Source organism: Solanum verrucosum, unplaced genomic scaffold, assembly GCF_900185275.1.
Source record: "Solanum verrucosum unplaced genomic scaffold, falcon-dt-bn FXZP01000278.1, whole genome shotgun sequence".
NCBI lineage: Eukaryota > Viridiplantae > Streptophyta > Magnoliopsida > Solanales > Solanaceae > Solanum > Solanum verrucosum.
Genome location: NW_026020332.1, coordinates 2,473,797 through 2,489,625, shown reverse-complemented (window position 1 = coordinate 2,489,625; position 15,829 = coordinate 2,473,797). Strand labels below are relative to the sequence as shown.

Sequence of the window (15,829 nt, the reverse complement as noted above, 5' to 3'; positions counted from 1 at the left end):
TATTTGACACTAAAAATAAATTCATATTTTCATTAAGTTGCATTAGTTTTATAGGATAGTGACTTAAAAATTTATTTTTCAGAGGTTAATTGGAAAACATGTAAGAAATTGTATTATTTTTTATTGAACCATTTTCATTTACTACCTTGAATATTTTAGTAGCTTTAAAGAAATTATCTTAATTAATAATGCTCTATCACTCTTATAACATGTAAAAAGTTAAAATTAAGTTTGAACCCGCGTAAAATCAAATATACCCGCAACCCGCCCCGCCCCACATTAGTTAAAAAAAAACAACTTCAACCCGCCCTGCACAACCTTAAACCCGCCCGCCCCGCATCCGCTCTGCCCCATTGCCATCGCTAGGTAAAAAGACTTTTACCAGTCACGACCAATAACATAACTATTCCCTCTATTCCTTTTTATTTGTCCAATTTTAACTTTTTATTTGTTCCTCTTTACTTGTTATTTTTGACAAATAAAAAAAGACAATATTTTTTTACCTATTATACCATCAATTTATTTAGAGAGATAATATTTTTTGAAAAAGGTAGAGTATCTTTAATGAGTAAATTGATTTTTGTTATAAAATGAAGTATAAAAAGTAAGATAATAAGGAAGATGAGAAATAGTATGTGTAGTATTTTCTTTCACTTACTCTTGTCTCTTTCTTTGTTACAAGAATAGGGGTATATATAGTTGTATAACTTGTGCCCAAAGTGTAATACATGGATATCATCTTGCCATGTATACACTTTGGGAACCAAGTATATCAAATGACTAATTAGTATACACCACATAACATTTTGTGTGTATATTAATCTTACAGCACTAAACATATTAGTGTGGACATCCAATTTACAACACTCCCCCTTGGATGTCCATGTCTTAATAGATAATGTGCCTCGTTAAAACCTTACTAGGAAAAACCGTATGGGAAAAATCCTAGTGAAGGAAAAAGAGTACACAATATCTTGTAAGTTGTAATACGTATTGGTAGCTGCCTCATTAAAAACCTTACCAGGAAAATCCAGTGGGATAAAACCTCGGCTAAGGAAAAAAGAGTGCAGCGCGTATTATACTCCCCTGATTAAGACATCACTTAACAACTCAAAGATGACGCATTTCAATCTTTATCTTAACTTCTCAAAGGTTGAAGTTGATAATGTCTTGGTGAATACGAAGTGTTATCGGTTGCATACTTCTTTTGAAGATCATGAATAAGAAGAAGAACTTTGATGAAATATATTTTGCTTAGTCTTCTTTGATGTATCCTCCTCTTAGTTGAGCACACGAGGCATTGTCTTCATATAATGTTGTTGGAATATCTCTTTTCGAAGGAAGATCACACATTCTCTGGGTATGTTAATTGATCTCAACCAAATATATATTTTGAAAAACACACAATTTGCGATTTTGTTGATGTAGACAAATTGCTCGTTCGATTTGTTAGCAGCAAACAATCAAGCACTGATAAACACTTTCAGTAAAATTGACTATCTTGTGGAATGATTCGAAATGACAGTATTTCCAAATGAAAATATATAACTTTCATGAGTTCAAACTTCATAATTTCCTGCAATTTCATGATCAATAAATCTTGACACAATTGGTCAGAATAATAATTTATATCGATATTTGATTCACTTTAATATCTCCATCGATAAGAGTGATGTTATATTTTGCATGCATACTAATAAAATTATTTACCATGAATAATAATAGCAGGATACATAAGTGCACCAATTGCACTATGACATGGTACTTTCTAACCATTTTAATGAGATCAAAATTGATCTCTATAATATGCGATCTTACAACCATTGGGATACTATTCAATGGTATCGCTTTATAACCTTTTAAATCCTTCGTGGATTGTCATATAATATTTACTGTCTAGCTAGACATGATACTCATTCATCATGCATATTCAAGTGTTTCATGTATTGTCAGATCGATATAAACTTCATTGCATCCACCTTGGGAGTATACATCTTCATACAATAATGTCAGGACTTTCGCGAAAAATCTTTATTTTTCAATGCACAACCTGTACTTTATATTTTACGATTTTTCTTATCGCACAATAATTTATTTGTACCCCACTGACATTATATCTGGTATATGGACAAAAGAAGTCCAAAACGTCACTTTTCCAAGTGAATAGAGAAATACTTGAATTGTATTTACTTTGGCCAATAATTTATTTGTCAACTCTCGACATATTTAGTATCAAGATCCTCATCACCATTTATAATTTTGAGCGCTACATTATATTCAAGATATTGTCGACGATTATTTGATATCGATTCTAATGTGACATAACTTATCAAGCTCACTTTATTTTTCATCATTTCCAGGTACCTGAACCTTTGCCAAGGTTTTTATAAAGTGTTATTTCATGGTGCTTTTTCTAAAGCACTTGCCTCGTTATTAAGGCCATCTTGATCATTTGTTCATTTTCTTCTTCAAGAAGTTTTATCTTTCGAATCGATTAATTTATCACGTTTCAGGCATGCCATAAATTATGTCCTTCAAGGACTTTTCATTGGAGCATTTATAACTGGATTATAACATTGGGTCAGAGATGCGTCTGACAACTGACTTAAATTATCTCTTCAATGAGGATCATACCAATGATAATTCATTATGTATAACTTATTTTCCACTTGCTTATCTCCCCCTAATATTAGAGAATCTAACATTCACCCAACCTTATTTGGGGACTCATCTTTGTGCATTTCGTAATGGTGGGGCAATGAAATAATATATCTCACATTTAAATTTCTAGATGAGTATTATTTGGTTTCTGACCCTGAACCAATTGTGATAGGGAAACCTTGTTGGCTTGATACGTACAAGTGTTGCTACACTTTACAAATCTCATACCAATTTCTTTTGGGAGTTTTGTTCTCATAACCAATGGTTTAGCTTTAATTGGAGGCATAAAATTTCTGCTTAAACCACTTGGATATATACCAGCATTATCAATATAATTTTATAATTTGAAATGTGCTCTTGATTTATCAATTCGAGTAAATAACCTTTGCAAAAAAAATTAAATTGCAAGTTGATAATAAAGCACATGTGACGATAACATAGATGCATCTATATATAGTAAATGGTCCATATGACAGGTGAACGGGCCCATATTCACCTTTTTATGCATTTCAAAATTTCAAGAGATACAATCTCAACCTTAGCTGGTGCAATGATAATCTTATCATGAGAACAAACAACACAAGAGAATTCTTGAAGAATTTATTATTTCTTCAATATATATAACCATGTGAATTCTCTGTGATTTTCGTATCATATTTAAATCGGGATGGTCATCAACCGGCCATGCCAACTGATATTTATTTCAATAACCTTCTAGTTTATTTTGTATGTGATTTCATCATCATGCTCATACTTAGTTACCACAAACAATATGCAAATATGGATAATCTTTCACGTAAATATTTATAACCCACTTTGATGTAGTAATATGAAGATCTTAAATCTTTTCATATTTATAGTCTCAATATTTTTTTCTTTGACTATTTCTTTGAAACTTAATAAGTTTCTTTCGAGACTTACTACAATTTCAATATCCTGAGCAATTTTATTTCTTTGGGTAGTAGCACATTAGCTCACCAAAGCTCACAATTAACATTGGATACTACCACATATTTCATAACATTGTTTGTGTGGTGACATCTCGTTCAAAGAGAAATTTATATCATTATTGTCATGGTCAAAATCATTACAAGCAAAACTTGTTTCTTGATTTACTTTTGTCATTAGTATCTCCTTCCTTTTATTTAATATCTGGCAAAATATTTTTGGTGCATAGAGATACATAACCAATGACAATTTTTATGGCAAGAAATTATTTTCTTCTTTTGCCCTTTCGGTAGTTCATCATAAAACGTACCACAATATTTGTGATGTACTAAAAGTACTTGACCAATAACCATTTATACCAACATAAAACTTCTTTATTTCTCTCTAACCTCCTATAGGGGTGAGTTATGGTATTTATTAAATCATACATGAGCATGTCTTTATTTATAATTTTCATCATCTCTTGACAAATTCACTTTCAAGAATGATCCACTTTTCATGATACTTATCACAAGTCACATTCTCTTCAAGGAATTGACTAGAATCATATATACATGTTTCATAATTATTCCTTTCATTAGAAGTTCATTGTCATGCTTTGAAATTTATCATATTCATATGACATACCTCAACATCACTTTTGAAAGTCAAGTGTATTACCACTTTTTCATCATTTTCTTTGATGGAGGATTTATAATCAAATTATTAGGTCTCATAACAAATATATTTCTAATGACCTTTCATATCATTTTGATGACAAAAATTACCTTCACTCTTTAAAAGGTCATTTTGAGAACCCATAATGTTCTTTCTTTCACAATGATGACTATTATAATTTTGTCCGTTCACGTCCATATTCATATGTTTAATCATAAAATTATCTTGTCATTTTTCAGATTTTTAATGTATTGCTATCACATTAACTTTAAAGAATGGAGCATATTCAATGAGACGATCTTCACATTTCTTTTGTTTTATCAAGAGCTTATCTTGCCCAGTCATCATTATATCATCAATATATTGCATTGAGACTTTAATCGATGTCTTACCTTTTTGGTGCGGTGAAATTTGACTCTACCGTGTTACCTCAATCAATGACATCATATATAGTTCAAAATAAAATTGATAGCCTTTAAAATATTGTATCTTTGTTATTAATAGCACAAATAAATTTAGTCATAATAACACTTCAAAAGATCATATACAAGTTATTACCTTTGCTAAACGAAACAGAGTTGATCCTCATAGATGGCTCTGAATACTATTTTCAATTTAAAAGTTTTATGAGTAATTCACTTATTGAAAGATCAACAAATTAATTCTCAACATTGACTTCATTTGTTGCTAGTTAAGAATTATTTTTTTCTTCAATTGGAATTCATAGATAAAGCAACTAGAGGAAAACACTAATAATCACAATAAATAAAATGATACCTCAAAATCCAAGAGTTAAATACACACTTGATAAATGGACCTAATAAAGTCTACATGTCAAATTGTCTCAATGACATGTAGCATATTTTATGAATTTCAAAAAATAGCATACTCTTTTGCAGATGTATACAAATTAGAATTAATGTAATTAGTATTATGAAGGAAGCTTACCATAAAGCAAAAATATACAATTAGCTTACCATTGACAAGTTTGTTAATTGCAAACCTATATGACATGCCAATGCCACTTCAAAGAATCTTTCATGATAAAAAAGTCCTTTTGATGATTCCAAAGGAAAATAAAATACTTCTTCAAATATTAGTTTGCTTACCTTTTTAAAGCAACTATAAAACAAGTTATGTTAGTACATATAACATATTATAATAATTCAAGAAGTAAATGATTAGCTAGTGAAAGATAAACAAGTGTCAAATAATCAATGATGTTGGTCAAAATTAATGTAGGTCAACATAAGAAATTTTAATACCTTTTCCTTTTTATTTTGATATGGATTCATTAAATCAACTATATCTCCTTTAGAAGCAATTATGTATTACTAGGTGATAAGCACAACAAAGTATCAACCAAATTAAAAATTCATGTTATGCATTTTTAGTCTTCTAACGATTTCGGTGAGTTCAATTCTTTCAACAAGGTTATCAGTTAAGTATGTACTAATTATCCTTCCAATATTTAACTCAAAAATCCATGATAACATTAACGATAATTACATTTGACACATCAAATTTAGACTATCAAGTATAAGAAGACTTATATAGCAAAATATAATATACTCTATACTATTTATGTTTCGATTAATGCACTGTCGGAGATGCTCATAGATGAAGAGACTCGTGCTGATAACGTGTTATAAAATGAAGTATAAAAACTAAGATAATAAGGAAGATGAGAAATGGTATGTGTAGTATTTTCTTTCACTTACTCTTGTCTCTTTCTTCGTTACAAGAATAGGGGTATATATAGTTATATTATTTTGTGTCCGAAGTGTAATACATGAATATCATCTTGCCATGTATACACTTTGGGAACCAATTATATCAAATGGCTAATTAGTATACACCACATAACATTTTGTGTGTGTATTAATCTTACACCACTAAACATATTAGTGTGGACATCCAATTTACAACAATTTTGTATTTCTATCATTAATAGGGGTAAAAATAAAAATGAACAAAGTAAAAAGAAATAGAGGAAGTAACATTTTTCATTAAGTCATAGTCAAGGTACTTCTATCCAGAAATTTTTCTTTAAATGAGAAGTAAGAGCAAAAAGTCAAAAATTTGTAATTTTAAGGGACAAATCAACGATCATCTCAAAATAGAACAATTCCTTCAAAAACTTCATGTATTGGGTGATATATGAAGAGTCAAAATAGACCTACCAAAAACTTAGTAGACGTTTTATATTATTTCATTGTGAAAATAGAAAAAAGAATAGTTTTTTGTTTCTAAAGAGAAAAATAATATTTAAAAACTACATGTGTTTGACCATAAAATAAATTAGAGTTATTTTTGAATATTTGTAATTAATTTGAAGTGAAAAATAATAATTTTTTTTGTTATTTTTGATTTATTTTATTAAAAAAAAAGTAAAAAAATTTCCTGAATTATATTACCGAATATATTTTTTGTAGTTCAACTCAAAAAAATTTAAAAAATTCACCTAGCCCAATGCCCCCTGAACTTAAGAGAAGAATTTGGGCCTTTTCTAAGGGCTGAGTACAACCACAAAATTGGCCTAACCGAGTTTTCTTATTTTTTCGGTATTTATATTTTAAAAGTTCAAATAATTAGTTTAGTTACCTGACACATCTTTCTGTAACAATTCTATTCTATAGTAATAAATAATAATTTTTCGTCACAACAATCTATATTTTATTTGAAATCGATTTTCAAACTATGTTATGTAGTATATTTTTGGGAAAAAGATTAAATATACACTTGTATTATTGATAGTTTAAATATACTATTCATATATTTTGGGTTCAAATATATCCATTCCATCATACTTTAAATACAAATATACCCTTTCATTATACTTTGACACATATATACTTTTTAATTTTAACGATAAACAAATGTCAAACTTAGAATTAAATGACCTACTCCTAATTTAAAATACTTAATTTCTTCATAAACTCACCCATTTAACCAATTATCGACCCCGACCCATATTTTTTCTTTTTATCTTCTTCACTTATGTGTCCAGAAAAATCATCAATGATAAAGATATCAATATTTTGCAATATTTAAGAATATATTTACTTTAATCAAAATAACAAAAGATTTTAAGTATTTTAATAAGTTGATTCAAAATAAAGTACTAAATGGAAAATAAGAGATTTTGAATTTTTGATTCTTTCTTGTTTAGTATAAACAAAGAGATACAACAAATAGCATTTGAGATGAATCAAATGATTTTTTATTTTTATTTTTTATGAATAGGAAGAATAAATAATATTTCAAAATTTAAAAGGGAGAAAATAATTAAAAATTATCTATCAATGGCTAAAGAATCTCTATGGATCTATCAATTTTTTCAATCACAAAAGAGAACAAAAATGGGTCGAAAAGGTTAAACGGGTATGTAAATAATTTCTTTTTGGATATTTTAAAGTATAATAAAGGGTATATTTAGACTATTTTTAATAGTACATAAATATATTTGATTCTTTTCTATATATTATTTTCTCTCTATATATATATCAAAATTATTTTTAAACTATGCGAAATAAATCACTTATATCACATTATGCAAAAATGATCTGCTGAATTGAATAGTGAAAATGGGGTGAAAAAATGATGTTTGCCTCTTAATTTTTAGTGGATTGAATCTATAGCAAGAATGAGTTAGGGTTGAGTTAAAAGATGAAGATGGTTTGTATAATGTAAAGTTGTGAACTCAAAGTGATAGTGAAGTATGAATTGAAGGCTAAATGATAAAGGCATAATCAGTAGTAAGATATTGAGATTAATATTTAATATTTATGTATAAGTAAAAGTAGTAAAATATTATAGTCTTAATGAATTATCGGTTTACCCAATATTAAAAACCAAACTGAATCGATAACCTGATATTTTTTTTTTATAAGACCATTAAAAAACAATTAACCTAATAACAATAAATCAGTAACACTTTTTTCAATTCGGTTTATCGATTTGTTCGATTTTTGCACACCCCTATAGTTGACAAACTTAGGTGGCGGAATTAGTGCCATGTGGCTTGCCACATCACAACTATTAACTCTGGAGGGTATTTACGACCTCGTCAATTAACATCAAGATATTTTTAATCCCAAAATATATCGGAGGCCGGAGGGTATAAAAGGTTAGTAGCGGCGCTTAGGCTATTCCTTAAACCCTTGGTGTAGTCTTCTCGTTTTAACTCTTTGAAACCCAAAACCCTCGCCTACCAGAGAATGAACAAAGAAGGAAGAGTTGAGGAGGAAGAAGAAGAACAAACCTTCGAAGAATTGGGACTTGACCCTCGTCTAATCCGTGCTTTAACCAAGAAAACTATCGATAAACCAACTCCTATTCAGCGAGTTGCTATTCCTCTAATCCTCGTACGTTTACAATACTTTCATCCTCTTCGCAGTTTTGTTTGTAGAGCTGATTTCATTGGCTATGACTATGGCTATTTTTATTATTTTTAGGAAGGGAAAGATGTGGTTGCTCGAGCTAAGACTGGTTCTGGAAAGACATTTGCGTATCTCCTTCCTTTACTTCACAAGCTTTTTACTCAGTCATCTTCAGCCAAGAATCTTGCTCCTACTGCATTGATTCTTGTACCTACAAGGGAATTGTGTCAACAGGTTGAAACTTTTTGCTATTAATTTGGGGTTTTTTTTGGTTTGAGTTTGTGGGTTTATTTTATTTGTGTTTGTTGTTGTTCAGGTTTGTTCGGAGGCTAATTCGTTGATTGAACTATGTAGAGTGCAATTAAGGCTTGTCCAATTGACAAGTTCTATGTCTGTTTCTGAATTGGTTGGTTTCTTTTGTTCACAATTGTTCGGTGATTACTAAGTTTTAATTTTTATGGGTATTTGATAAAGTGATGATTTTTAATGATCTTTTGGTTTCAGAGAACTACGTTGGCGGGGCCTCCGGAAATTGTAATATCTACTCCTGCTTGTATACAGACATGCTTGTCAAATGGAGTTATTCAAGCGAAAGCTGTTCAAGATTCTCTGTCCATTCTCATTCTCGATGAGGTGGGTTAGTTTATGTAACATTGTTCCTCTGAACTTCTTCTAGTTGAAAGACTTTTTGCTGATGTATAATGAGTTGCATTGTTTAAAATCTCAAATGTTTTGCTGTAAAGGTCTGCTTTTGTATGGTGAGAGTCATTGGTTCATATCCAATATAAGGTGAAACTTACTAGATACAATTGACTCTGGTATCTGATAAGGTTTATGACCCACCTTTAGTAGTGATAGTTACTTTTTTGATTTCATATCTTTTCTATTTCATTTTTAAATTTGAATATTTGCATTAGAATTGGATTGTGTTTGATTGTATTCACCCGAAAGGACATGAGGTTGAGAATTATGTTTCTGTATCAGGCAGATCTTCTTTTGTCATATGGATATGAAGATGATCTGAAAGCTCTTACATCTCATGTACCAAGACGTTGCCAGTGCCTTCTGATGTCTGCAACCTCTAGGTATGCTCGCCTTACTATATTCACATATATATATGTCAAGCAAATTCTTGCTGATTCTTCCACTGTCGCCTATGCTGGTTTTCTCCATCACAAAGTTCTTGATTTTTACCATCTCACTTCCCATCTTTGTCCCCCATCTCAAGGTTTGGATATGAACTTTTTTAGTCGTGTTAACATTGCAGTTCTGACGTTGAAAAGCTGAAGAAGCTTATTTTACACAATCCATACATCCTAACCTTGCCTGAGGTGGGAGAAACAAAGGATGACATTATCCCAAAAAATGTTCAGCAATTTTATGTAAGTAAACACCTTCAATAGAAGTAACTGATTTAGTAGTCTGTTCTCTCTTCAACACTTTTTCATTGAGAATTTTGGTGCCGTCTTGGTACTTCATATAAATATGTTTAATTCGATAGAGTGATCCTCATACTTTTGGTTTCTGTAATACTTGACTAAGATGCTGCATCTTTTGTGCTAAGGTGTGAACTTAGGAGTCGTCTAAATGGTAAATTATATGTTCAATCGTCACATACTTTTCAACCTTTTGTGATGGATAAGTGCCATATTATGACACTACCTTCTAGTAGGCAGAGTCATTGCCCAGGGCAAGACATTATTTTGTTTTAGACGTCTTATTACAACAACAAATATACACCTCAACAACTGTGTATTGTTGGTGTTCTATGCTATTGTTTTCTCTTATAGTTTCGTGTCTCTAATGATCACTTCTACTGTTTGTTCAGATTTCTTGTGCTGCTCGTGATAAGCTTGTCCATATCCTTGCCCTCTTGAAGCTTGAGTTGGTTCAGAAAAAAGTCTTGATATTTACGAATTCAATTGACATGAGTTTTAGACTCAAACTATTCTTTGAGCAGGTACATCCATGTACATGATGTCACTAATTATCATAGGACATGTGATCAATTTATAAATGTTGTACTATGTAAAATCTCATACTTATCTTATGAATACCTCTATTAGAAGCACCAAAACATCTTTGCCACTTGAAACTTCTTTGTTCTTCTCTTATTGTTATTATAATTATTATGTTATTACTTTTTTTTTTAAAGCACATCTTTAGGAATTGTTGAAGTTAGTTCTGTTATACCTCCCAGTCTATGTAGATGAATAGATGGTGCAGCCCATAGAGGGAGTGTTTTTTATTTGTTTGTGCTCAATCATAGTTGAAAGTTATTGGGAGTCGTGGATCGGCTGGATGTGCAAAAGTGTAGCTTTGGCTTGTACAAAACCCAATAGCAGCCTGCTTGGCCAATATTCTAAAATCAGCTTATTTTGAGAAGTGCTTTTCAAAAAACTACTTTTGGTGAGAAGTAGTTTGTATTAGGTTAATCAATTTAAAAGCACTTTTGATTAGCAGCTAGTGTTTGGCCAAGCTTTCAAAAAGTTCTTCTAAGTGTATTTTCTCATTCAAAAAAGTACTTTTGGTAAAAAAAAACAAAACTTTTTTAGCATTAGGAAAGCACTTATTTTCTCCCTAAAAGCTTGGCCAAACACCTCCATTTTTAAAGATAAGCACTTTTAGAGTTCCCAAAAGCTTGGCCAAACTGGCTGCAGGTCTCAATCAGCAGAAAATGGCTACAATTTTAGAAGTCAGAAATGAACAAGGATGGAACCTGATTTTTAGAAGGTTCCTCAATGGCTGGGAAGTGGAGAGAATGACTCAGTTCTATAATACCTTCGAACAAGCCAAGAACCTCACTTGTGAGGAAGACAAATTGACATGGAAGCTGGAGAAAGATGGCAAGTTCAAGGTGAAATCAGCCTACAAATTACTAGACACTTCAACTGAAACAAAGGAGTTGTGGCCTTGGAAGATGATCTGGAAAGGGAAAATACCACATAAGGTGGCTTACTTCACATGGCTTGTTGCAAGACAATCTGTTCTGACTCAGGATAACTTAATGAAAAGAGGAAAGGACTTATGCTCCAGATGTTTTTTTTGTGAATCTGAGACAGAGACAATAAACCATCTTTTTTTGCATTGTAAAGTGACTGAGAAGCTATGGAAGTATTTCATTAACCGAAGAGGTATCACATGGACCATGCCTAGAAATACTGCAGAAGTCCTAGCATGTTGGAATAGAGATGGAAATCAGTCAGGACACAAGGAGAGGAAGATTGTCCCTGCCTGCATCTGGTGGACAATATGGAGTGAGAGAAATCAAAGATGTTTTGAGAACAAGAGCATCCCTTTCCAAAGCATTAAAATGAATTGTTTAGTGACCTTTTACTTTTGGTGTATCCATTCTATTCCTAAGGATCCGGGGGACATCACCCTATTCTTAGATAGTTTATGAGGGAGATAGGTGTTTAGTTTCTTTTTGGTAAACCCTCTATACTTTTGATGTAATTACTACAGGAGTTCACTATTGGTGTACTTCTATGTTTATAATACCAGTTAACTTTCTCAAAAAAAAAAACTGGCTGCAGGTCTCTATATTAACTATTTTCTATAAGGCTACATTTATGACCTGTTATCTTCTGGGTGCTAATAGGTTATTAGTCTATGTTTCCGATGCTATACTTACTGCCTGCCTGAGGTGTTCCTGATAGTATTTTTGAAATCTGGGTTATTCTTTTGCAGTTTGGGATCAAGTCTGCAGTGTTAAATGCCGAGCTGCCTCAGAGTTCTCGTCTACACATCCTTGAGGTCTGTCATATGAGTGTAGAATGCCAAGAAATGCACACCTGTTGTATGGCTTTTGTTATTGTTCAACCCTGCTTGTGAAATCTACTATTGCACTAGTCTCATAATTTTCTTCTTCTAATCAGGAATTTAATGCTGGGTTATTTGATTACTTGATTGCGACTGATGAAAGTCAATCAGAAGGAAAGGAACAGGTTGATGATCAAAATGGCAGTGAGCGAAAAAAATCAAAAAAACATCGAAAGCATAAATTGGATGCAGAGTTTGGTGTGGTCAGAGGGATAGACTTCAAAAATGTGCATACTGTAAGTTTGTTGTGTTCTTTATGGAATGTTGTCCTCCATTTAGCAGCTGATGTTCTTTTTCTTTTATCATTTCCCATTGAGCCATTCAGTGATAGAGAATATACAACCAAGTCTGACTAGAAGTTCTGGATTTTGCATAGACCTAATACTCCATATTCTCTTTATGGTTTATTTTGAACAGGTGATAAATTATGAGATGCCTCAAACAGCTGCAGGCTATGTACATCGAATTGGACGTACTGGAAGAGCATATAATACTGGAGCATCTGTCTCTCTTGTGAGTACTTTGAAGACATGTCTGAGGTCATTGATGTACAATTGTGATTGCTAGCATATAATTTAGTTGACTACTTATTGGATTACAGGTTCTGTGTTTTAATGTTGTTTGGTTTTTAAGTGTTGAACTGCTGATTCATAGAATTTCGCTGTTGGCATTAACAAATTACCCAAAGTTCTTATTTCATCTACTCTCTGAATTTGTTTTTCATTTGAGAGAGACATGACTTTGTAGATCATATAGGCTGGGGAATTGGTTTTATACATCTTCTCTAACATTACTTATTCTTCCTTTCCTATAAATTCTCTTCCGACGAATATAGTAGAAAACTATGTTTTTTCTGCCTTTATGACCATGTCTTTGTTTTGTTACAGGTTTCTGATGAAGAGACAGAAATATTTGAAGAGATTAAATCTTTACTGGGGGAAAATGAAGACAAGGTGTCACAGTTTATTGCCCCATTCCCATTGCTGAGTAAAAATGCAGTGGAGTCTTTGCGTTACCGAGCTGAGGTAAAAGTTTCATCAATTATATTTCTATTAAAGGACAGTTCAATAGTCATTGTGTGATAAGTATCTATTGGGAGCCTAGCAGAGTTAGGAGTGTCACCTAGTCCCAGTTGCAGTGAACTTTGTGAAGTTAAGGTTATCAAGTGAGTGTCTTACAGAGGTATATAATGTTTCCTGCTTTAACTATCTTGAGCATGCTTTTTGTGAAAAGAAACAGACAAATATTTAGATGTTACATTCAGTTGTATAGAGCGTTTAAAAAGTGAACCTAATTGGTTAATCATGAATAAATTGGAGTTGTATGTCCAGACGCACCAATTTGTAAATCAACAGATTATTAATAAGTCCATATTTTGTCAACCTCTTGATGCACAAGCATGCTTTGACTATACAAGAAGATCTATGCAGTAAAATTAACTCATGACTACTTTTAATAAGTTGGTTTACTGCAAGCCCATCACATTCATCGCCATCACCAGGATAAAAGGAAGTAAAGATATATATACATATATTTTTACGGAAAACAGTTAACTTGAATTGTATACTGGTGCGCTCCTGCCGATTTCTTTGTTTTGGAAGTCTAGATAGCTTGACTGCCATCTTTTATATAGGATGTTGCAAGGAGTGTTACAAAAATTGCGGTAAGAGAATCACGGGCTCAGGATCTGAGGAATGAGATTCTTAATTCTCAAAAGTAAGCTACTCTTTTTATTTTTATTTTTCTCCTTTGAATAGCTTATTTTCCTTTTTTATTTGTCACATACTTATCCTTTGCTTATTGGGCTTATTTCTGACAATTACTGAAAATATAGCTCAAATTCTTTTATTTAATTACCATGTTTTCTGTCCAAGAAGAATTGTCATGTTTCCATCCAAATTAGGTGTTATTGTCCTCCTCATCCCATTCTTTTTTTGATAAGGAGTTGAGGACTTGCCCATTGTTCATCACTTTAAGTTGTTTAGAAATGTGATGACAGCCTTATTGTTATGATTCAGACATCACTCGAATAGAAGTTCTTTCAGTTAAAAAGGGGTGGTTACTCACCCTCGACTCTATGATGCATATCTGCTGAAATTTTTTTCAGATTTCTTTGCAAGGAAATTCAAGATTTGACTGTCTCATACTTTATTAAATGATTTGAATGTCTCATAATATGTTGAAGCTGGTGTAAACTATACCTTTGGGAAGAAGTTAAAATATTTGTCATATAGTTATTTTGTAGATTAATTGTTTGCTTTCATATAGTTATTTGTTTGTTATTATTCTTCACCTCTCTGTTAGGAGGCACTTTCCGAGCCTCTAGTTACTGTTTTATGATTTTTTAATGATTGTATTTTGGTGTGCTTGACTTGTAATCTGTATTAAGTACTTTTTCCGCTTGTCTTATCCAGATTGAAGGCTCATTTTCAAGATAATCCAAAAGACTTAGGTAATTAAGCTGTAGTTTGTGGGATGCACTTTGAGTGAACATTCTAGGACTCATTATATTCAAATGTTCTGGGCAGATCTTTTGAAGCATGATAAGATGTTAAGCAAGAAAGCACCTGCCCCACACCTACGTGATGTACCTGACTACCTATTGGATCCAACAACACAAGAAGCTAGCAAGATTGTGAAGCTGGCCAGAGCTGCAATGGGCAATACTAATCCATCTCGTGGCAAAGGATCAAAGGGAAGGTTCAAAAGAAGCAGAGACCCTCTTAAAACATTTTCAGCTGAGGTATGCCTCCCCAACCTCTACTTGCACTAAGCTGTATGTGTTGGTGATTTTACAATCATGTTTTATCTGTGTACCACTAGAAATTGAACTAGCAAGTTCTACTACTCGAGTCTTGTCAACATGATGATATGATCGATTGTCTTCCTTGCTTGGTTAAGGAACGGTAAACTTGTGGATTTTGGGGTTAGGTATTACTGTATTATGTCTCTCTTCTTAATTCTATGGTCAGAGTTATCGATGAAGTTCTGTTTATTCAATATAGATATGATCTGAGTCTGAACAAGATGTAGGTACTGAAGGAAATGATTAGATAATCTTTTACTTTAATAAAAAAGATTACATCTTCTTTTAATACAGCTATAAGAACTACAATCCTAGATAATTTGTGTTCTTGGCTTTATTGTGGGCAACGTTGGCGGCTTGGTGTTTGATCTTTTATAAAAACATCTTTCTTTGATTGCAGGCACCTAAGCGAGCAGGGAAAGGTGGGATGAAGAGAAAGGTAAAAGATACTGATAATGGCCATAAACAGTAAAAGAAACACCCTGCCTAGTTGTTTGATACAAGGAATTGTAGTTTATACGAAATTTGAATTATTTATCAATCAATTTTTTTT

The 15,829-nt window shown here is 32.0% G+C and overlaps 1 protein-coding gene across 1 annotated transcript in view; it reads left to right on the top strand.

The window, feature by feature from the left end:
- Positions 1-15,829, top strand: part of LOC125836740 (DEAD-box ATP-dependent RNA helicase 16) — a 124,075-nt gene extending 108,246 nt beyond the window's left edge. The window contains exons 2-16 of the mRNA XM_049515950.1: positions 8,460-8,633; positions 8,724-8,882; positions 8,965-9,054; positions 9,153-9,281; positions 9,633-9,733; positions 9,916-10,030; positions 10,477-10,608; positions 12,339-12,404; positions 12,527-12,706; positions 12,888-12,983; positions 13,358-13,495; positions 14,104-14,186; positions 14,885-14,922; positions 14,999-15,213; positions 15,677-15,829. Coding sequence (XP_049371907.1) covers positions 8,487-8,633; positions 8,724-8,882; positions 8,965-9,054; positions 9,153-9,281; positions 9,633-9,733; positions 9,916-10,030; positions 10,477-10,608; positions 12,339-12,404; positions 12,527-12,706; positions 12,888-12,983; positions 13,358-13,495; positions 14,104-14,186; positions 14,885-14,922; positions 14,999-15,213; positions 15,677-15,748 — 1,761 coding nt within the window. The 5' untranslated portion in view covers positions 8,460-8,486 and the 3' untranslated portion in view covers positions 15,749-15,829. The remainder of the gene's footprint in view (positions 1-8,459; positions 8,634-8,723; positions 8,883-8,964; positions 9,055-9,152; positions 9,282-9,632; positions 9,734-9,915; positions 10,031-10,476; positions 10,609-12,338; positions 12,405-12,526; positions 12,707-12,887; positions 12,984-13,357; positions 13,496-14,103; positions 14,187-14,884; positions 14,923-14,998; positions 15,214-15,676) is intronic.